This window comes from Procambarus clarkii, chromosome 10 (assembly GCF_040958095.1).
Source record: "Procambarus clarkii isolate CNS0578487 chromosome 10, FALCON_Pclarkii_2.0, whole genome shotgun sequence".
Classification (NCBI taxonomy): domain Eukaryota; kingdom Metazoa; phylum Arthropoda; class Malacostraca; order Decapoda; family Cambaridae; genus Procambarus; species Procambarus clarkii.
In genome coordinates this window covers 37,782,416-37,806,244 of record NC_091159.1, presented here as the reverse complement: position 1 = coordinate 37,806,244, position 23,829 = coordinate 37,782,416, and the positions used below count along the sequence as shown (strand labels likewise).

The 23,829-nt window shown below is 43.3% G+C and overlaps 2 protein-coding genes across 3 annotated transcripts in view; one reads left to right on the top strand and one right to left on the bottom strand.

Annotated features, from left to right (window-relative positions):
- The window catches only part of Pdcd4 (Programmed cell death 4), a 62,205-nt gene extending 59,588 nt beyond the window's left edge, over nt 1-2,617 (bottom strand). Inside the window, exon 1 of the mRNA XM_045725799.2 lies at nt 2,136-2,617. Within this exon, the coding sequence (XP_045581755.1) occupies nt 2,136-2,421 (286 nt within the window). The 5' untranslated portion in view covers nt 2,422-2,617. The remainder of the gene's footprint in view (nt 1-2,135) is intronic.
- Nucleotides 2,618-12,362: 9,745 nt separating this feature from the next.
- Dhx15 (DEAH-box helicase 15) overlaps nt 12,363-23,829 on the top strand; it is a 45,540-nt gene continuing 34,073 nt past the window's right edge. For both annotated transcript variants that reach the window (XM_045725775.2, XM_045725785.2), the window contains exons 1-2: nt 12,363-12,527; nt 19,708-19,911. In XM_045725775.2, the coding sequence (XP_045581731.1) occupies nt 12,481-12,527; nt 19,708-19,911 (251 nt within the window). In that variant the 5' untranslated portion in view covers nt 12,363-12,480. The remainder of the gene's footprint in view (nt 12,528-19,707; nt 19,912-23,829) is intronic.

The following is a 23,829-nucleotide window of genomic DNA, read 5'->3' as shown; positions in this document are numbered from 1 at the left end:
ACACCCCCGTGGGGCAGCAGAGACGCCAACACACCCCCGTGGGGCAGCAGAGACGCCAACACACCCCCGTGGGGCAGCAGAGACGCCAACACACCCCCGTGGGGCAGCAGAGACGCCAACACACACCCCGTGGGGCAGCAGAGACGCCAACACACACCCCGTGGGGCAGCAGAGACGCCAACACACACCCCGTGGGGCAGCAGAGACGCCAACACACACCCCGTGGGGCAGCAGAGACGCCAACACACACCCCGTGGGGCAGCAGAGACGCCAACACACACCCCGTGGGGCAGCAGAGACGCCAACACACACCCCGTGGGGCAGCAGAGACGCCAACACACACCCCGTGGGGCAGCAGAGACGCCAACACACACCCCGTGGGGCAGCAGAGACGCCAACACACACCCCGTGGGGCAGCAGAGACGCCAACACACCCCAGTGGGGCAGCAGAGACGCCAACACACACCCCGTGGGGCAGCAGAGACGCCAACACACCCCAGTGGGGCAGCAGAGACGCCAACACACACCCTGTGGGGCAGCAGAGACGCCAACACACCCCGTGGGGCAGCTGAGACGCCAACACACACCCCGTGGGGCAGCAGAGACGCCAACACACACCCCGTGGGGCAGCAGAGACGCCAACACACACCCCGTGGGGCAGCTGAGACGCCAACACACACCCCGTGGGGCAGCAGAGACGCCAACACACACCCCGTGGGGCAGCAGAGACGCCAACACACACCCCGTGGGGCAGCAGAGACGCCAACACACCCCCGTGGGGCAGCAGAGACGCCAACACCCCCCCCCCGTGGGGCAGCAGAGACGCCAACACACTCCCGTGGGGCAGCAGAGACGCCAACACACCCCCGTGCGGCAACAGGGACGCCAACACACCCCCGTGGGGCAGCAGAGACGCCAACACACCCCCGTGGGGCAGCAGAGACGCCAACACACCCCCGTGCGGCAACAGAGACGCCAACACACCCCCGTGGGGCAGCAGAGACGCCAACACACCCCCGTGGGGCAGCAGAGACGCCAACACACTCCCGTGGGGCAGCAGAGACGCCAACACACACCCCGTGCGGCAACAGGGACGCCAACACACCCCCGTGCGGCAACAGAGACGCCAACACACCCCCGTGGGGCAGCAGAGACGCCAACACACCCCCGTGGGGCAGCAGAGACGCCAACACCCCCCCCCCCCCGTGGGGCAGCAGAGACGCCAACACACTCCCGTGGGGCAGCAGAGACGCCAACACACTCCCGTGGGGCAGCAGAGACGCCAACACACCCCCGTGCGGCAACAGGGACGCCAACACACCCCCGTACGGCAACAGAGACGCCAACACACCCCCGTGCGGCAACAGGGACGCCAACACACCCCCGTGCGGCAACAGGGACGCCAACACACCCCCGTGGGGCAGCAGAGACGCCAACACACCCCCGTGGGGCAGCAGAGACGCCAACACACCCCCGTGGGGCAGCAGAGACGCCAACACACCCCCGTGCGGCAACAGGGACGCCAACACACCCCCGTGGGGCAGCAGAGACGCCAACACACCCCCGTGGGGCAGCAGAGACGCCAACACACCCCCGTGGGGCAGCAGAGACGCCAACACACCCCCGTGCGGCAACAGGGACGCCAACACACCCCCGTGCGGCTACAGAGACGCCAACACACCACCGATGGGCAGCAGAAAGCGACATAACCAGAGGCATAATAAAGATAACAATCCGTAAAATATTAACAACGTAAAGACAGCCGGGGGAAAGTGGACTCCAATAACAACACCCTTAGTTAATACTCCAACACACACTCATGACAGGTATTTACGCCACGCCCCCCATTTGGAACTTGGGAACGTTTTAAGAGTAACGCATCTTACGTATGTGGGATATTTACATCATGACAGCCAGCTGTGGGTCCTCGTCCTACGTGCCCACACCAGAGTAAAACATATTGTGCGCCTGAAATGATGGGGTTATTGTCCTTGGTAGCACCAACTTCCAATGTAGTAAATATGGCCAGGAAATGTTTGTTCCAACTTGCGGCCAAATGACAACACCTACACTAAGTAGTAAAACACTTGAACCTTAATACAGCAACGTAATAACTTAAATATGCAAACACTTACCCTTCTTGGGAAGTCCGCGTCCAAAGCCATTACGAGACTTGCGAGAATTCTTGAGGGCTCGCAGAGGGGCTATCACCTGCGTATCAGAATTCGCTCGATTCAGTTCCTTGGTTATGAACTTGGAAGGGCGTTTAGCCCGGCGCTTGATGCGCTCAGTCAGTTCAGCCACACCATTCACGAGTCCCTCAACATTTTCCTTGGTTTCTGAAGGTGATCCATTCAACAACTCGTCTACCGGGTCGGCGGCCATGATCGGTTCGAAACCGTTGACAGCCACCTCGCCCATCTCGCTTCCTATTCAGTTCTTCACAACAAGCAAACGTCGGAATGATCGTGCGAGAGAGACCGCGGATGTAAGAGGATTGGTTTGAAGGTGTTACTTGGGATGGACAATGGTGGTGGTGATAATTGCGAGTGTTATAATCTGCCGTTCCACATTCGACGAAGTTCAAGAGCTTTCTGAGCGCGTATGGGAGCCTGGGTGCGCTTTGTTTTGGCTTGTGACGTCACGGCTGAGGCCACCAATGGGCGCGGGGCGAGGAGGCGGTGTTGCCAAGTGTGGTGTCCGGTGGCTGGGGTCGGGGCCTGGGTGGTGGTGGGGGACCACTCCCGCCCTGGCCCTGGGGTCCGGACGGGTGCTGGGGCGCCGGACTCCCGCCCCCAGGCCTTGCACACACACACACTTACTGACCAGTTGCGCGTCCTATTGCAGTCTGCAGGGTTCCCACGGAACACAACACTTGACTGCAAGACGGAGAAAATCGTTTCAGATAACTACGTAACAAAGAATCTTAATTGTGTGACAAAAGAATGTATTTAAATTTAACATTTCGATCTTAACAAATTCATGAGTTTAACGCTAATATAATTACATGTAATTATATTAACGTAATTATATTAAAATTGATTATTTATTAATAATATTAATTATTAATTATTTATATAAAATATTAATTATTTATATTAATAAAATTACATGTAATTATATTACTATTAATTAATATAATTAATGTAATTATAAATATAGCACACATTTTACATTATTTAATTCAATTCGTTTTGTTGGGACAGGTAGCCTGTACATATATTTCATTACGTCGGGGGACAGGAAGCCAGAGTGTATTTATACATGTTTGGTTCCTATCGTGGTCCCCCACCACCCCCACCCCAGGGTCGAATTACTGACCCCGCCCAGGATGCAACCCCCCACAAAAATCTAACTCGAGTACCAACTCACTGCTAGGTGAACAGAGACATTAGGTGAATGGAAATGTGCCCAACCATTTCTGTCCCGCCTGGGATTTGCACCCGGAATTCTTGATTGTGCAACCCGTCCTCGACTCAAGTCCATTACATCCAGCGGTTGACCCCACAGACGCATTCACAAATTTCTACATGTTTATTTAAAACGGTAATTTTCTTAAATATGAATTAATATTATAATATATTAACATATTGTGCATATATATAGTCCAGCCCGTCCTCCAAAAATGGGGAGGTAAATGTAACAGCACAAGTGCAATTATGTACTATTCATAAGTCAGGAATTGTACTTACTTTCACTTAGTATTAAACCGTACTGTCAAATATATTGTGAATATTTGAGTTTTCCTGAAAAGCTGAATAGAAAACCACAACCTAACCTAACCTTCTTAGTGTTTGAAGATTAGCATTTTATTGCTTCTAAATTACAATTAGTACTTAACCTATAACTATATTGATAATACAGTTTTATAAAACTAACAAAACTAAACTATATCAATAAATTGTAAAGTAACTCAGGATATTTTCAAATTTTGTATAGAATCTCTATTGTTTAATAAAACTGAAAAAGAAATTTGATATTTAAAATTTGTGTATAAAATATTTTTTTAACTTGAAAACTTCATCCTAAAATTCCGAGTTTTAACAGAAAACGAGGAGAATAAATGGAGAGCTAAATGTAACAGCCCCATAACTGCAATTATGTACTATGTATGACAGTAAGAAAATGTACTCATTACACTTAGTATTAAACCGTACTGTCAATTCGGAGGATGGATTGCAGCCGGCTAGGTGTTTAGGTTCTATTGGCAATTATTTGTTGCAGCCGGCATAGCTTAGGTTAGGTGTTTAGGTTCTGTTGGCAATTATTTGTATTTGTAGTACGTGGGGTGAAGCATTGCAACCCGTCCTCGACTCAAGTCCATTACATTCAGGGTCAACCCCACAGACGCATTCATAAATTTTAACATGCTGTTCATTCAAAACGGGAATTTTCGCAAGTATAAATTAATATTATAATATATTAGCATATTGTGTATATATAGGCATAGGATAGGTTAGGTTAGGTGTTTAGGTTCTGTTGGCAATTATTTGTATTTATAGTACGTGTGTGAAGCATTTATAGTGTGATGGTTCGAACAAAATTTGTCAGTGAAGCACTTGTTCCGGATATGTTCGAACGTCAGCAGTTGTGAGTCGTGTGTAAACGACTTTTCATTCATAAACAGGGGGTTTGGCGGGTGCATGGAATCACTTTTCGATCTTTGTTTGGAGGACGGGCTGAGCGTTGTGATTCGAACAAAATTCGTCAATGAAGCTTGTTCCGTAAGTGTTCGAACGGAATCAGTTGTGAGTCGTGTGTAAACCGTTTTTCATTCATAATCAGGGGGTTTGGCGGGTGCATGGAATCACTTTTGGGTCTCCCGGCAACCATGGTCGAACTACTGACTTTCCCCAGGATACAACCCCACAACACTTGCGAACTCTCGGATACCTATTTACTGCTAGGTGAACAGAAGCAATAGGTTAGAGAAAATGTGTCCAGCCCGGGATTTGAACTCTGAATTCCTAATCTTGAGTCGAGAACGAACCCGACTGCACTACGGACCATGTCTATGAATGACTGGCAAGAAAATTACGAGCACATGAAACAAATGGTAGAATACTAAAATGGATAAAACCATGGCTAAAATAAAGAAAGTAATGGGTCGCCTTATATGGAATGGATCTGGCTGGGAAAACGTGGTGAGTGGAGTACCCAAAGGTTTCAACTTGGGCCAACCTTATTTGTCACATACAACATAGAAAAGAATATTACAAATCACATCCAATCTGCAGATGGCACAAAGATTTATGGTAAAGAAGAAAGCAAAAACGATACTGACGCCTTATGACGAGATCTGCATGAACTCCACAAATGGTCGGAAGACCGACAAATACTGTTTAATATTGAAAATGGAAGACATTGCATGCAGAGCATAAAATGCAAATCACAACTATCACATCAACAATACTACTATTCAGCAGATTGATGAAGAAAAATACCATATATAGGAACTAGGATTCACCGGTTATTGAAAGTTGCACAGCAAGTGGAAGCTGCTTAAAAAAACTAGAAATATTAAAACAAACCATTCATTGATGATGACCAGACCACACATTAGAAAGTGAAGGGACGACGACGTTTCGGTCCGTCCTGAACCATTCTCAAGTCGATTGTGTGACTTGAGAATGGTCCAGGACGGACCGAAACGTCGTCGTCCCTTCACTCTCTAGTGTGTGGTCTGGTCAACATATTTCAGCCACGTTATTGTGACTCATTGCCTGCATTCATTGATTTCAAGGAAAAGAAAGTGGTTACTCAACTGTACATATCTCTGGTATGCCCCCATCTAGGTACTATTGTATCCAAGCACGGAGTCCTCACCTTCAAACGCCGTACATATAACTGTTTCGGGTGAAGGTCAACAAGCACAGAACTACAAAAATCATCCCAGAGCTAAGTTAACGCTTATACCAGGAACGGTCGAGGGCCAAAGGACTAACAACATTGCAAACCAAACATGACAGGGCTGATGTCACCGAAATCTTTAAAATACTGAACAAGATGGAGGATATTAATCCAGACCAAATCTTTATAAGATCAAATGTAACACACACAGAGCAGGAGTTTCAAGCCCAACAAGCCATAATATAAGCAAACAGGAGATGCTTTTTCACTCATAAGATCCTGGTAGTACAGCTGGATTTGTTCTAATCTCAGAATCGAGAATTCCGGGTTCGAATCCCAGGTGAGGCAGAAGCAGCCCGTCCTTACCTTGAGGTTACCTTGAGGTGCTTCCGGGGCTTAGCGTCCCCGCGGCCCGGTCGTCGACCAGGCCTCCTGGTTGCCGGACTGATCAACCAGGCTGTTGGACGCGGCTGCTCGCAGCCTGACGTATGAGTCACAGCCTGGTTCAAACAAAGATGTAAAAGTGATTTCATGCACCCGCCAAACCCCCTGTTTATGAATGAAAAGCGGTTTACACACGACTCACAACTGCTGACGTTCGAACATATCCGGAACAAGTGCTTCACTGACGAATTTTGTTCGAATCACAACGCTATAAATGCTTCACCCACGTACTACAAATACAAATAATCGCCAACAGAACCTAAACGCCTGACCTAACCTATCCTATGCCTATATATACACAATATGTTAATATATTATAATATTAATTTATACTTGCGAAAATTCCCGTTTTGAATGAACAGTATGTTAAAATTGATGAATGCGTCTGTGGGGTTGACCGCTGAATGTAATGGACTTGAGTCGAGGACGGGTTGCCCATGCACCCGCCAAGCCCCTTGTTTATGAATGAAAATCGGTTTACACAACTCCAACCCGTCCTCGACCCAAGTCCATTACAACCAGCGGTCGACCCCACAGACGCATTCATAAATTTTAACATGCTGTTCATTCAAAACGGGAATTTTTCTCAAATATAAATTAATATTATAATATATTAGCATATTATGCATATATATATATATATATATATATATATATATATATATATATATATATATATATATATATATATATATATATATATATATATATATATATTATTAAATATGACCGAAAAAGTAAGATTAATAATTCTAACATCTTTCTCAATCTTTCGTACATTACGCTTCACTGTTGGAGGTAAATCAAAAATCACTTCTCCAAAATTCATTTTTATTTCTAGTCTGACGCGACACGGGCGCGTTTCGTAAAACTTATTACATTTTCAAAGACTTCACAAATACACAACTGATTAGAACTTACGTCTCTCTGACATTATATCTACATTTGAGTAAGGTGGGAAGGGTGATGTGGCATTAACACAAGACAGAACAGGAGGGGATATTAATAGGGTATTAAAAGTATCAACACAAGACAGAACAGAAACAATGGGTATTGAATAGAAGTGTTTGTAGAAAGCCTATTGGTCCATATTTCTTGATGCTTCTATATTGGAGCGGAGTCTTGAGGTGGGTAGAATATAGTTGTGCAATAATTGGCTGTTGATTGCTGGTGTTGACTTCTTGATGTGTAGTGCCTCGCAAACGTCAAGCCGCCTGCTATCGCTGTATCTATCGATGATTTCTGTGTTGTTTACTAGGATTTTACTAGGATTTACTAGGATGTTTACTAGGTTTACTAGAAATCCTAGTAAACAACACAGAAATCATCGATAGATACAGCGATAGCAGGCGGCTTGACGTTTGCGAGGCACTACACATCAAGAAGTCAACACCAGCAATCAACAGCCAATTATTGCACAACTATATTCTACCCACCTCAAGACTCCGCTCCAATATAGAAGCATCAAGAAATATGGACCAATAGGCTTTCTACAAACACTTCTATTCAATACCCATTGTTTCTGTTCTGTCTTGTGTTGATACTTTTAATACCCTATTAATATCCCCTCCTGTTCTGTCTTGTGTTAATGCCACATCACCCTTCCCACCTCACTCAAATGTAGATATAATATCAGAGAGACGTAAGTTCTAATCAGTTGTGTATTTGTGAAGTCTTTGAAAATGTAATAAGTTTTACGAAACGCGCCCGTGTCGCGTCAGACTAGAAATAAAAATGAATTTTGGAGAAGTGATTTTTGATTTACCTCCAACAGTGAAGCGTAATGTACGAAAGATTGAGAAAATTCGTGTTAGAATTATTAATCTTACTTTTTCGGTCATATTTAATAATATATGTCTACAGGAAAGACTGCTACCAAAATATACTAATATATATATATATATATATATATATATATATATATATATATATATATATATATATATATATATATATATATATATATATATATAGGCATAGGTTAGGTGTTTAGGTTCTGTTGGCGATTATTTGTATTTGTAGTACATGGGTGAAGCATTTACAGCGTTGTGGTTTGAACAAAATTCGTCAGTGAAGCACTTGTTCCGGAAGTGTTCAAACGAAATCAGTTGAGTCGTGTGTAAACCGCTTTTCATTCATAAACAGTGGGTTTGGCGGGTGCATGGAATCAATTTTGGGTCTTTATTTGGAGGACGGTCTGTTCACTGACGAATTTTGTTCGAACCACAACGCTGTAAATGCTTCACCCACTTACTACAAAAACAAATGACTGGCAACGAACCTTAACACCTAACCTAACCAGTGCCTAAATATGCACAATATGCTAATATATAATAATAATAATTTATATTTGAGAAAAGTCCTGTTTTGAATGAACAGCATGTTAATTCATTTAAAATTTTAAATTGATGAATGCGTCTTTGGGATCGACCGCTGGATAGAATGGACTTGGTCCGAGGACGGGTTGGGCAGAAGTGGCTGCGTGTTTCCCGTCACCTAATGCTTCTGTTCATCTAGCAGGAGCAAATAGGTAGGTACCCAGCAGTTAGCTTGTTATGGGGTTGCATCCTGGGAAGGGTCAGTAGTTCGACCTTGGGGGGGGGGGGCCATGATTTATATCTAGGTTCCCCCATGTCAACCTACTGACCCTCTAAATGGGAATTACGAGGTCCTATTTATATATAGACTGGCTGGCTGTCCTTCGATACAGTGAATTATTATTATTATTATTATTAAAAAATACTAATGTCTAGGTATTTAAACTGAAGGCGTAAATATCAAGGCATTATTTCAGTTCAAAATGCAATTGGAAAAAATCCTTAGGAACAATGGGGGACCTTTGACAAGCCGCCTGCTTCCTGTCCCCGTCGAGGCCCCAGTTAGCAAATTCGGTTAGTAAAGCCGAAATAATAATTTACACGTGGAAAATATTAGAGGGGCTGGTCCCAAACTTGCACACAGCCATAACATCACATGAGACCAGAAGACATGGCAGGATGTGCAGAATACCTCCGTTGAAAAGCGGAGGTGCAACAGGTACTCTGAGAGAGAACTCTATCAACATCAGAGGCCCGAGACTGTTCAACACGCTTCCGCTACACATAAGGGGCATAACTGACAATCCCCTCACAGTGTTCAAGAGAGAACTGGATAAGCACCTCCAAAGGATACCTGATCAACCAGGCTGTGACTCATACGTCAGGCTGCGAGCAGCCGCGTCCAACAGCCTGGTTGATCAGTCCAGCAACCAGGAGACCTGGTCGACGACCGGGCCACGGGGACGCTAAGCCCCGGAAGCACTTCAAGGTAACCTCAAGGTAAGCCAGTTTCAGTATTGAAACAATGTTACCATATTTACAGTTTTAGTTGAATTAATTACCTCCTGCTGGTAAGAGTACGTTGTTTATCAAACGTTGTTTGTTTATTTTATTTATTTATTTATTTATTTATATATTTATACAAGAAGGTACATTGGGATTGTGAGGATACATAATATAGTAATTACAATCTTGTAAAGCCACTAGTACGCGCAGCGTTTCGGGCAGGTCCTTGATTTGTGCTACATTGTCTTCCCGGCTTGGTGCCCTCTTTTGATGATTACTTTTAGCACCAGGAAGGTGATAAGTTTTAATTATTTAACTAAGCATGAGATTAGTTTATACAAGGCAACTGGAGATTGTTACAATGCTTACTTCGTTAGTTAAGACACGGAGAAATTATCGGGAAACGAAAGTATGGTTAGTTTGTCAAAGCAACACAAGTAAAAAAATTTTTTTCCGGTTTGTCCAACTCAATAGTTCAGATTTCTACGTCGGTATATATATACTATGGTCCTCATTGTTACTAAAAGTACTACCAAAACTGGAGGATGGGCTGCTATATCATATATACCCATGGAACTACCTACCCGCCGAAGCCGTAAATGCCAAAACTTTTTAATTTTAAAATCTAACTGGAAAAGATCATCGGGGGAAATGGGTGGACCTTTGACAAGACGCCGGCTTCCTGTCCTCGTCGAGGTCACTAATGTTAGTGGGCCTCAGGTAAATATATTCCGACGAACTGCTTCTGTCACTCATACCATATAGTCAACATTTCAAATTGCTTAGCCAATATGAGCTTTTTGGTCACACCTAAATTTGGAATTAGGGATGCAGGGATGATAAGTCACTAGTTATATCTACCAGTATTTTCAAGTTCAGTAACATGGAAATGCCTCGGCGACAGCCCTGGAAACACAAACCGTAACTGTCTCTATTTTCCGCTTATTACAACTTGTAATAAAGTTGTTACATCTTGGCTTAACGTGTTTATGACGTATTAGAACGTTGTTACAACTTGCTATATTGGATGTTATAACTGGTTAGATGTTAAAACTAGGTAGACCGTTGTAGCAACGTCGTAGTTTCGGTGTGTGTTTGGCGGGAGTAAGAGTGCATATTCACGTACTTGAGCACAACATTGTGACCAATATAGCGTGACCGATGATTTTGTGGTCGTGTGGGCACAAAATCATTGGTTATACACCAATGCTGCATCTTATACGAAACTATAAAATCTTCTTTGTATAAAATTTTTGATCCCGAAAATTAATTTCCTGAGTTTGTCCCTTGGCCCATTATGTACCTCTGGAACCTTTTCCACAGAGTTAGGAAGGATCAAAGACAGAAACATTTAAGGAAACTGGAGACTCAAAGGTCACAAAGATATCTTAGCGCACATTTCGACGTAAGGTGTAACAAACATTATATAGAATACATTATTTGAAGTTGTTGAAGCTAATTTAACACATATATATATACGAAGTTTTGATGTCTCCGTGGTGTAGTGGTTAAGACGCTCGCCTGACGTTTCGCGAGGGCTTTGTCCCGGGTTCGTATCCTGCCAGGGAGGATTTACTGGACGCAAATCCTTAACTGTAGCCTCTGTTTAACTCAACAGTAAAATGGGTACTTGGTTGTTAAACGATTTTTCGCGGGGTCGTATTCCAGGAAACATAGAATTAAGGACTTGCTGGAAACGCTACGCGTACTAGTGGCTGTACAAGAATGTAACAACTCTTGTATATATAAATAAATAAATAAAAGATAGAGAAACTACTAATGAATATAAGTCGTGACTTAAGAGTTGCTGTTCAACCCTATAAGCCCACTTAGGTGAAAACAACTACAACATACATGCACAAGTCACTGATAGATAAGCGCTGGAAGACAGAACAGGTCGGGGAGACATGATTACCACATACAAAATTCTCAGAGGAATTGACAGAGTAGATAGAGACAGATTATATTTAACAAGGGTCGTGCTCGCACAAGGGAACATAGGTGGAAACTGAGAACCCAAATGAGCCACAGAGCTATTAGAAAAAAACTTTCAGTGTCAGAGTAATTAATAAATGGAATGCATTAGGAAGTGATGTGGTAGAGGCAGACTCCATACACAGTTTCAAATGTAAATAAGCCCAATAAGCTCAAGAACCTGAGGAGCCCAACCTCGACCCCCGCAAGCACATCTCTGTGAGCTACTGATAAGTCCCTGATGGTGCGCTCGGGGCCCGACCTTCGCAAGCGATATTGTCTGGGCCAGGGAGGAATGTTTGGGCGCCATTCATTAACTGTTCGCTCTTGTTCATCTAACAGTAATTGCGTACTGTGTCGGTTGTTAACCGATTAGCGGGTCATGTTCCAGGAAAATTATAAGGCTTACCATGAGTTATGGAAAGGGAAAGCTCTGAGCCTGGTAACACCTCAGTCTGCTCCTGTACTTACCGTATACAAAAAGAAAGAAAAGAAAACCATAAAAAGTGATTGGCATACTGTTTTTAAATATATTATATCTTCCTAAAGTGAATGACGTCAAAAGTCTTCAAGTATACTTATGCAAGATGCATTTTGTACTTGGAACTTAATTAACATATGACAAACTTTCATCCAATTATAATTACAATTTGCCACAAAAAGTCATCATGGAATAATAGAAGTTGCTGTTAATTTTAGTTTTTATCAGTTATTTGCGATTTTGTTTATAATTGTGATAAAGGTTGGTGTTAGAGTTTGGAACCGTCGACTCAGCTCAAACTTACCGTGCGGCTTGTGGTGAGTGTTGGTGGAGGAGGCGCGCCAACACTCATATTTGAGACTCTACAGCCGCCTTCTTGCACACATCCACCACTCCCTTCACACAAATATGTCCAAACGAAAAATAGACATCGATCCATCGACACTCAGGAAAAGGTAATGTGACGAGAGAGGAGAGGAGAGCGAGAGGCTGCCCAGGCGGCAGACTAGGCCGCATCTCGTGTCTCCCTCGTACGGCATTTCCCTTCAATTCTTAGGCAACGGTTAAATATTTTCTCGGGTGTTAATGAGTGATGTGCTGGAGGAGTTGATGTAGCGACTGTTCTTACAAGTTCCCGGGGGGTGGGGAGGAGACATCTCCAGTTGCCGTGATGGTGAGGTTTTGTCTATATCTGCCACTCGTTTTAATGTTAAGTATTTGACAAGGTTCTTACATTCTTGCAAGAGTTGTTAAGGTGTGACTAAACATCCTGGTATAGTTGGTGCAACTTAGAGTACCCTCCACGCAGAGAATACCCGTATCGTGGGCTAAGTAGGGTGTCCCCATTTCACTAAAATAAAAAGAACAGTAACAGCAGAAGGCCTATTGGTTCATATCTTAGCAGCTCCTATTTGCACCCAACAACATTCACTAAAGTATATTTTTAACCTCTGCTAAAAATAATTTAGTGGATCCATGCCAGATAAATTACCCGGCAATTTGTCCCATAACTGTAGCTATTACAGAAGTATTCACCAAGAGCCTTTTCCAATCTAAACTAGTTGTTCTGTTGTGTGTCATCATTCACGGGAGAGCCTCGATAAAGCTTAGGGGTATGATATTATGAAGACAACTGAAGGTTTGCTCACCGCTAGGTTTCCAGTTAAAACCTTGTATTCCATTATGTTATGCTGGATTAGGTTATACTAGGTGGGGTTAGCTTGGGTTGCATTAGGCAGAATTTGGTTATGCTAAGTTATGAAGGAGTGTTAGGCTGGTAGGGGTATAGTCAGTTAGCATGCAGGCACTTTGCCAAAGCTCATTTTCTGACTTGAAACTTTATCATCAGGTTTTAAAATTCATTAGTGAATGTCTAGTAACCGGCTGGATTAATTTAGGCTAGGTTTGGTAGGTTAGGCTTGGCTAGATTGGGTTGGGCTTAATTAGGTAAAATATGGTGATGGATATTCCCTAGGTAAAAGCTTTGTACCTTAGGACACGCCTTATACTACTGGTTTGTGTCACTCATATCAGGTACTGCATAGACAGAATTACAAGTCACAGCTTCGTCATGTTATGCAGATGATACAAAATCGGTATGAAAATTACTTTTATAGAAGACACTGAAAAATTACAATCTGATATTAATAAGGTTTTCGATTGGGCAACAAAAAATAACAGGATGTTTAAAGTGATAAATTCCAGATAGGTATGGGAAAAATAAGAACAAAACGAAATACAGGTTAAAAGACAATTGGATCTCATAGAAGGAAAACGGCATTTAAAAGATCTGGGAATATGTAATGTCAGATTACCCAACGTTTAGTGAGCATAACAAAGGCAAATACTAGTATAACATTAGCCAGAAAAATGATTGGTTAGTTTATGAGAACCTTCAAGTATTTCCAGAGATTGCACCACAATGCTGCTTCTATAAAGTACTGTATCTAAATTACTGGGATTGTCTCAAAGCTCTCAAAATCTATTCTCTAACAAGGAGATGAGAGTAGTATCACATAAAATATGTACAGTACACTGTACATGGGACAATGCTGCAAGGCCAGATCCCCAATTTGCACAGTAAAATTTCAACATATGGAGTGAATGACTGTGGAAAATGCAGAATAGACCCAGTGAAGAGTAGAGGCTCCATAGGCACAGAGAATACTATGATATACTAATATCAGAGGTTTATGACTTCACTCCCCCCCCCCCCCACCACCAAACATAAGAAATATTGCCGGAACAAAAGTGGATGTATTCAAGAAAAAAAAATAGACGTTCCTGCGTTTATTGTGCCAGACAAACTTAAGTTATAGGCAATATTTGGGTCTTCTGGCCGCTTCAAGCAACAGCCAACCAAGTTATCACAGTAGGCTTGGGGAATAGAACTTTAGAACCCATTCCAGTTATAATCCAGGTAAGGTAGGTGTTGATTCAACACACAATTTGTTGGTAAATGATATGTTTTATTAAATAACTTGAAACCCACTGCAGTCATGATACAAGAAATTTTGAAAAGGGGGGGGGGGTTGCGGCAGGGATTCGTGGGAGACGGCTCACTTCGGATACAAGATGGTCGCTGAGGAATTTCAAAGCCTTAACCGATGATGTACATTATGAATGTGTCAAGTATATTGTGTAATAGATGTACAACAATGCTAACAATATGAAGTACGATATTTGTTTAATCATTCAGCTAATTCTCAAATGAAATAAATGACATCCAAGGCACACAAAAATGTTTAATAGTGACTTGTAGTGGAGTCTGTGAACTGTTCACATTGATTGGACATTTTCCTTACTCCTGTTGTGTCTATTTACCTAGCACTAAACAGGTACCTGATATACAGGGAAGTATTTGCAATCTGTACCATACAATGTTTAAATTTAAGGTTTTTACTTTGAATACATAAGTAACATCAGAAACCACTGCAACAGCCTATAAGAAGTGGTTAGTAATGAATTCCTGTAGCCTGGTCCGGTGACCTGTGACTTTGGAATGTGACGTGGTTAAAATTTTGTGTGTTTGTGTTTAACATTAAAAAATTTTTATGAAAAGAGACTTTTGGAAAGTAGATTCACTAGCTAAATAATCATAAAAATCTTTTGGTTCGTAGTTACAGGTATGTTGAAATTATGTACTGCACTGAGCCTTCAAATACCAGCAGTAGACAATGAAAATACTGCAGTGTGATAACTTTTCATAAACTCGGCTCACACTAAAAGGCATGTGTTGGTTATTAAAACAAATCCCACAGACTTTTAAAGGGAACAGACAGTATGCTTGTGCACTTATCTCCAGTGCCACATTCCTGGAATTCATTGTTTTATAAAGGAGTGCAAAATACCATTGGCACAGGCACTCTGTACAACATGAGTAAAATGCCTGGAGACTGGTGACATCCTACAGATACTAAAAACTGCAGATATTGTTTCACTACACAAGGAAGGTAGTGAAGCATTAGCAAACAACTACAAATTCACACAGATATCATGTGTGCTTCTGAACACACAGGATTTTTTCAACTTCAGATTGGTTGCATTGACCCCTCCATCATAAAGGTTTTCTTGATGGTGTTAAGAAAACATCTTTACAGTTGGAAGATCTTGTCTTTCTCAACCACAGTACAGTACTTGATCAATGACAAAAGGCATTAGAAGAAACAAAAATGTAGATATCAAATACAGTACAGTACATAGATTTTGCAAAAGCATTAAATAAATGTGACCATGGAGTTATAACCCATAAACTTAAAGATTAGGTTATAATGGGTAAAGTAGGGAGGTGCATTTCAAACTTTTCAACAGATTGCAGTGTGGCAGTTTACTTTGCGATGATTTATCTTGCAATGATTTCGGGGACCAACACCCCCGCGGCCCACTCCTCGGCTAGGTTTCCTATATATATATATTTTTTTTTTTTTTTTTTTTTTTTTTTTTTTTTTTTTTTTTGTTTTTGAGATATATACAAGAGTTGTTACACTCTTGTACAGCCACTAGTATGCGTAGCGTTTCGGGCAAGCCCCTGGAATACGATCCCCTGCCGCGAAGAATCGTTTTTTCATCCAAGTACACATTTTACTGTTGCGTTAAACAGAGGCTACAGTTAAGGAATTGCGCCCAGTAAATCCTCCCCGGCCAGGATACGAACCCATGACATAGCGCTCGCGGAACGCCAGGCGAGTGTCTTACCACTACACCACGGAGACTGCTAACATTATTATTACAACAAACCCCACAGCCTTTGAAAGGGGAACAGACAGTATGCTTATGCACTCACCACCAGTCCTGGCATTCATTATTTTATTAAGGAGTGCAAAATACCACTGGCATTTTTTTTATAGTTATAATTAAATTATAGTTAATAATGAGAATACAGTACAGCATTTAAAACAAGGAATGCCTCACCCGTGATGGTACTCCTCAGAGCACTTATGATATCTAATGGAATATTGCTTGGTCCTTGCGTCCCCTTTAAGGCAGGTTAAAGTTAGATAGCAGGGCTAATAATAATAAAAAAAACTTTTACTGCCCACATAAAATCAATCGAACCATAAATGTGACCGTCTGAAAGCACTCAAATTGTACTGTACTCCTTGGAATGAAGTAGAAACAAGAGAGAAATCTTGTAATAGTAGATGTGATGGGGTCAACACGGTCTGGGTTTGAGGAGTAAGGGTCGTTGTTGAGTCATAATGAAAGGTTTAACCACTGTACTGTGCTGGCCGAGAAAACTCGTTAGCCCGAACCTGTACTGGCTGAGAAAACACAAATTTAAGATTTCATACCATTCAAAATCTACAAGCTGTTGGTTGGGTACGAAATAAACTCTTGGGACCTCAAGTGAGAGGCAGCCATCTTGGAAAATATTCCCAGAGTGCCCTAGGGCTGCTGGCTGGCTCAGTTCCGAGTGAGCAACCATGGGTGGCGCATGTGCCTATGGCTCCCAAACACCTGTCGGCCACTGTGTTGAAAGATCGCTCTCTGTTGTTTGAAGAATATAAGGGTCATGATATTGATGAAGCTAGGCACAATAAGGACCTAACATAAGGATCTGATACAAGTGATACAGCATCGATGAGGATGATACAGCGAGCGTATTCCAGTAGTAGCTGAATGCCATCCATGCTCATCTGTGTTACCTCCACTTTTTATAGATGATATAAATATGAATTGTTTTCTGGGTTCAGTGATGATGCATCTGATACAAGTAGCATAGATGAACAGTGTGATAGCAGCTTCCATGGTGGTGTTTATTGTCAGTGATGGTGGTGGCAATTCAAGGAGTGTAGGTGAATTTGTGAGGGAGGACTGTGATAATTTTGTAGCAAACCACAATGTGATGATTCTGATTTTGGTGTTTCACCCTCATTCCCATGTACAGGTGAAGATATGAATGATATGAATAAGGACAGAATTTTGTCATTGAGCTTTTCCTAGATCTTTCCAAGAATATCTGGATTCTTTTAATCCTATATAAATGGGTCTGACAGCTGAGTGGACAGCGCTTCGGATTCATAGTCCTGAGGTTTTGGGTTCCGGTGGAGGTGGAAATAAATAGGCAGAGTTTCTTTCACCCTGATGCCTGTGTTACCTAGCAGTAAATAGGTAACATAAATAGGGAGTTAGACAGCTGCTCCAGGCTGCTTTCTTGGGGGGGGGGGTGTTACAAAAACGAGGCCTGGTCGAGGACTGGGCCGCGGGGACACTAAGCCCCGAAATCAACTCAAAGTAATGGGTAATCTCAAGATAGCCTTACAAAGCAATCTTTTCAAGAATAGCTGAATCTTCCAGAATATCTGAAACTCTTCCAGAATACTTGAATCTTTTCAATCCTTCCTAACAAAGCAATCTTTTCTAGACTACCTTACAAATTGATCTTTTCCAATAATCTTTTCAAGACTACCTTACATTTCACAAGCTTGTTTACATACAGTACCACCTACAGGTACTAAAATCAAGGGTTTATGTGATTTCGTTATTTGCAAAAGCACACAGAACGAAGAAACAGGAAGCAAAAATCTGTTTGTACCTGGTACATTGAGAGTGAAGTTGTGCTGTGTAACATGGAATGCTTCTTTGATTATCACTCATTTCTGAAGTACTGAGTGTATAATACAGTGTGTTATTGTGTAAATAATGTGTGAAACTGTACATACTGTATTGCAATTTTAGTGTACAGTACAGTATTTTGAAAAAGTAATACCAGTATTGTGATACATTAACATTGTGGATACATTACTGACACATGTACCACAGTTCCATGGAACATTATAAACATTCTACTGTATACATATTGTAAAGGACACAAATGTGCATCATATGTGATAAAAAAACTAATTATAAAGCATTGAAAATAGATAGAAATATAATTGTAATTACTGTACTGTATATTTGTGGCAACTCGCTAGGCTTGAATGGCCTGCGCATTAGCCAAGCCAGTGATGATGTCACGCACGACTTTGTCCATGTTCCCACAGCCAAAGTAAGTGAAATTTGATATTGTTTTTACATGTACATGTTCAGGAAAGGGAATTTATCATTTTATATATATATTTTTTTTTGCTAACACTTGATTTTCTGGGCACAGGGTGAATTTCACAATGATTGCCGCGCATCACAGTGGTTAAGAGGCTAGAGCAGCATTTTGCTCTTCTGTTGTAATTAGTATTTGTTATACCATACCTGGAAGTACCCAGTGATTACATTACATGTTCAGAATTTTCATTTTGTCTTGCCCACTAGGCCTTTTTTTTTTCCACCTCTCATCCTTAGACATGTCTTGATTAATGTATGTCACTTGGTATCCTTAAGCATCTCTGTTATCCGCTTCTCAGCCACTATATCCCATTGTCTTAATTGGGTTTTGAATATTGGATTACAGCACTTAATGTATGAAAGTATGGATGTAAAGGCAGTGTGTGTGTGTGTGTGTGTGTGTGTGTGTGTGTGTGTGTGTGTGTGTGTGTGTGTGTGTGTACTCACCTAATTGTGCTTGCGGGGGTTGAGCTCTGGCTCTTTGGTCCCGCCTCTCAACCGTCAATCAACTGGTGTACAGATTCCTGAGCCTATTGGGCTCTATCATATCTACATTTGAAACTGTGAATGGAGTCAGCCTCCACCACATCACTTCCTAATGCATTCCATTTGCTAACTACTCTGACACTGAAAAAGTTCTTTCTAACGTCTCTGTGGCTCATTTGGGTACTCAGCTTCCACCTGTGTCCCCTTGTTCGCGTCCCACCAGTGTTGAAAAGTTCGTCCTTGTTTACCCGGTCGATTCCCCTGAGGATTTTGTAGGTTGTGATCATGTCCCCCCTTACTCTTCTGTCTTCCAGTGTCGTGAGGTGCATTTCCCGCAGCCTTTCCTCATAACTCATGCCTCTTAGTTCTGGGACTAGTCTAGTAGCATACCTTTTATGTGTGTGTGTGTGTGTGTGTGTGTAATTACCCAAGTGTAATGCGTGTGCGTGCGTGCATGCATGCATATGTGCTTGCACCTTCACAACTAACCTAACACATTCTAGGGTGTATCTCCCAATTTACTTGGTTATTAAAATTTAATTCTTTTATATTATTCATTGCCAGTGTTTTAACCTTTATTCATGTTTTTAATGAGTAATATTATTTCAGATATGCTCCTGACTATGAGCGAGAGAGTGACCGAGAGAGTGGGTACAGCAGTGGCACAAACTTCAATGCCACTTCAGCGAGAGCTTGTGAACCAATAAAACCAGGGGTAAATCTCCCAGCCAGTGTCCAAAGAGGAGCTGTTGCAATGTCTCTTAATCCCTTCACAAACCTGCCATACACTCCAAGATACTATGAGTTATACAGGTAAGAGGCTTTTATTTTGATAATGGATTTTAATTGTCAAGACTAGCAATAAAAAGTTACACATTTTTTCCATTAAAATGGTCGTTGTTGACCATCATTTGGAGAGTGGGATTTTGCAGAGGACAAGGGGAGGGACGAAATGGCAGGCAGGCAGATGAAGGGGTGGAAATAAGGGTCAGCAAGTCAAGTCAGCTTCCCAGCAAGGGGGAAGGGGTCTGGGTCTGGCTGGGTACCCCTTGTGTGTGTGTATAATTTTATTTATATATATATATATATATATATATATATATATATATATATATATATATATATAATATACAGTATATCTATATCTATCTATCTCAAATGGAAATCTGTCTTTTTGAGGTTGGAGGCCAGATGGAGAAGGGGGAAAAAGAGGGTTGGGTAGGAGGTAGAGAGGAATAGGAGGGAAGATGGGGAGAGGGTATGAGGGGTAGAAAAGTGGGGAAAGAGGGGAGGAATGGGGAGGGGAGATGTGCAGAGTGGGGGAAAGAAGGGTGAAATGGGGGGTGGGAGAAGAGAGACTATCCTGGGCACCACCAAGTACTCCTTCTAGTACTAGTATAGTAAGTGCTGAAATATATCTTGGTGTATTTTTTAGCCTAATTTTGTAGCCATTAGCCTGATCTTGTATAACAAAATCATTTTACAAACGATGTTGTTAAACAAAATATATGTAGTTAATGGAGGTCAGCCATATTCTGGCTAACAGTATAGTTCACTACCTGTAAGATACTTGACCAAACTCATTAAAATCTGATTCCCTTGAAAATTATCACAACTGCCCCTGGCATTTTGTCTAAAATAGTAAAAAATGCCAAAACTATACTCGCCTCATTCCTCAGATATAAGAACTTTTCTGCGGGAAGTGCCCCTTCGGCTTCCTGGAGCTATAGGACTGATATACAGTGGTTTTCGAATTTAATCCGTTCCCAGAGACGGTTCGTAAACGGAAAAATTCGTAAACTGAAACATTTTCCCATAAGAAGCATGTAAATTTAATTAATCCGTTCCACACACCCAAAAATATTAACTTAAAAATTCATTTTACGCAGAATACTACTCATATTTTTCATACACAAAACAATCGAGTATAAATATAAACCATAAATAAAATAAGTGAATATTTAACTGCATTTTATTGAGGACTTGTTGGTGTATGGGAGATGGTGAGGAGGGAGGGAGGAGCAGTGTTGGTGTATGGGGAGGGTGAGGAGAGAGGGAGGGAGGGAGGAGGGGTGTTGGTGTATGGGGAGGGTCAGGAAGAGGGGGGGTTGGAGGCGAGACCATCCCCTGCTCGCCTTAATTGCTTTTAATATCTGCATCGCTGGTTTCAGATTTTCCTTTCACACATTTCACTGTCAGCAGATTGAGCTCACTTCCTCTTTGGAATCTGCTTGGGCCCTGGCTCACAGTTTCTTCGCCTTTTTGTCCTTTGCTGTTTGCAGAGTCTGTGGTTGGGCAGTTTCTGCAGGAGGCCATGGTTAGTTGTCATCCGATGTCGGAATCCCTCGATTCCTCCCGGAAGGTTCGTGCCAGGGCTCGGGGTTTCGCTCGTCTGGGTAGGCCACAGGTGCTGGTTTTGGAGCCGGTGCCGCCTACGGAACCGTCTGCGTCTGGTCGGCTTGGTGATCGCTCTGTGCACTGGTCGGGTTCTCGTAAGGGGCGTTGGCCCTTTCGCGGTTCTCCCCCTATTGAAGGGGTGATGGGGAGGGGGAGGGAGGCTTGCTCTATTCGCTCATGCCTGGTCTCACAATTTGTGGGCTTTTTGGGTCGTTTCCGACAGCCTGCGGTGGTATTGGTTGGCACCTCTTTCTTCGGGGGGTTCGGGGCTAACGAGGCAGGCCTCTTCTCCTGCGCTCTGTCAGGTCATCTCGGAGTGGGTGCGCTTGGGTGTGGTCGAAACGACAACATCTCTCAGGTGGGTTTCTCGCTTGTTTCCAGTCCCGAAACAGGACTACAGACTTGCAGTTCATTCTGGACTTGTCCCGTCTGAACCCTTTGGTTTCTTGCCCCTCTTTTCGGATGACTACTGTCCCAGGTCTGGCTTCTGTTGGAGCCGACTGCTTGGATGGTGTCCCTGGACCTCAAGGACGCGTAATGGCACATCCCAATTCATCCGGGGTTCAGCGACTGGCTTGGTTTTGTAGTGGGGCGTCTCGGTTACCGCTTTCGTTGTGTCCCATTCAGGTTGAACCTGGCTCCTCGCGTATTCACACACCTTACCCGGGTCGTAGTGGCCTGTCTGCCTCTTTTAGGTGTTCAGGTGTTGGCCTACCTCGATGACTGCCTGGCATGGGCTCCCAGTCGATTCACATGTCTGCTTGCCAGGGATTTTGTTTTTTCCCAGCTTGCCGGGTTCGGGTTCCTGGTGAACTGGAGGAAGTCCCATCGTTCGGGTGCCCGGAGGTGGACCTCTTCGCATCGGCATGGTCAAGGCATGGTCAAGGCATCTTCCGGTGTATGTGGCAACCTTCCCCAACTGTGAGGCTGTTGGGATCAATGCCTTCCGGCAGGACTAGTCGAGGTGGGGGTTCTTGTATCTCTTTCTCCCGGTTCCGCTATTGCTCCAGGTTCTAGCTCACTTGAAAACTTACCGGGGGAGAGTTGTCCTCTTGGCCCCATGGTGGCTGGCCCAGCCTTGGTTTCAGGCGCTGCATGCTCGGTGTCTGAACCCAGAGGTTTTCCCGTGGCTCTGCCTCTTTTAGCAGATCGGTCTGGTCCAGTACGAGACTTGTTTGATCTTCTCTTCGAGTCTTCGCGTTTGGTCTTTTTGACTCGAGTCTATCACCATCTGTATGGTGATCAGTGTGCTTCTTTGATGATGTCCCACCTGCGGGCTTTGTCCGGCAGCAGTATGAAGTTTCCTGGCGGTCCTTCTGTTTCTATTTTGTCTTTTCGTCGTTGTACTATGCTTTCGGTTAAGGTTGTTTTGTCCTTTCTGTCATGGTTGTTTCAGAACCGTCATCTTGTGCAGAATACTGTCGCCTCGTATCGTGCAGCATTGGCGGAGCCGCTGCAACTTGCATTCGGTATTGATATTACAGTACTTCTGCTCCGTTTCGCAAGCTGTCTCATGCGTTTTTTCACCTCTGGCCTGCTCATGTGCCACTTGAGCCATCCTGGTCTTTGGATCGGGTTCTCTCCTATATCTCTTCTTGGTTTGTGGTGGCCTCTTCGGTTCAGGATTGTTTTTCCAAAACCGTTTTCTTGTTGGCATTGGCCTCTGGGGGTCGGGTCGGGGAGATTCATGCTCTCCTCCAGCACAGGGTTTTCTGCTCTTTTGGTCAAGGTGATAGGTTTGTTCGGTTGCAGCCGTCTCCTTTTCTGGCGAAGAAAGAGACCGCTGCATTCCGGAGGGGCCTTGGGTTGTTGATGCACCCCTGGGCTGACCAACCAAACATCATGTGTTGTGTCCGGTTGTGGCTCTCCTCCGTCAGTTACACGCCACGGCCTCTGTGAACGGGGATGCACTTTGGGTTGATCCAGTTTCCCTTCTTCCCTGTTCTAGGGTTCAGGTCTCTCAGGTCATCCAGGTCATCCAGGTCATCCGCAGGGTTATTTGGTCCAGCCAGCCTACAGTCTATCCTCGTGCCCATGACGTTCTGTCCACTTGTTAGCTTTCAGTAGTGGCTTTAACCAGAATAGGGATTTGTTTTAAGGTACTGTACTTACCTTTCTGGGTGCCCAGTCCGGTCGATGGCAGATATAGAATGCTCCAAACACATGTGCACTTCTATGAGCCTTTACTCCTCGTTCCTCTGAGGGGTGCCAGGTTCTGTCTTGTGGTCCCCAGTAGACCTAGAACTCCATTCACACTGATGCCAAAGTCTAATAATAGACATATCAGCCTGGTAGCTCCGGGAAGCCTCCGGGTCTCGCCTAGAAAATGGCGTT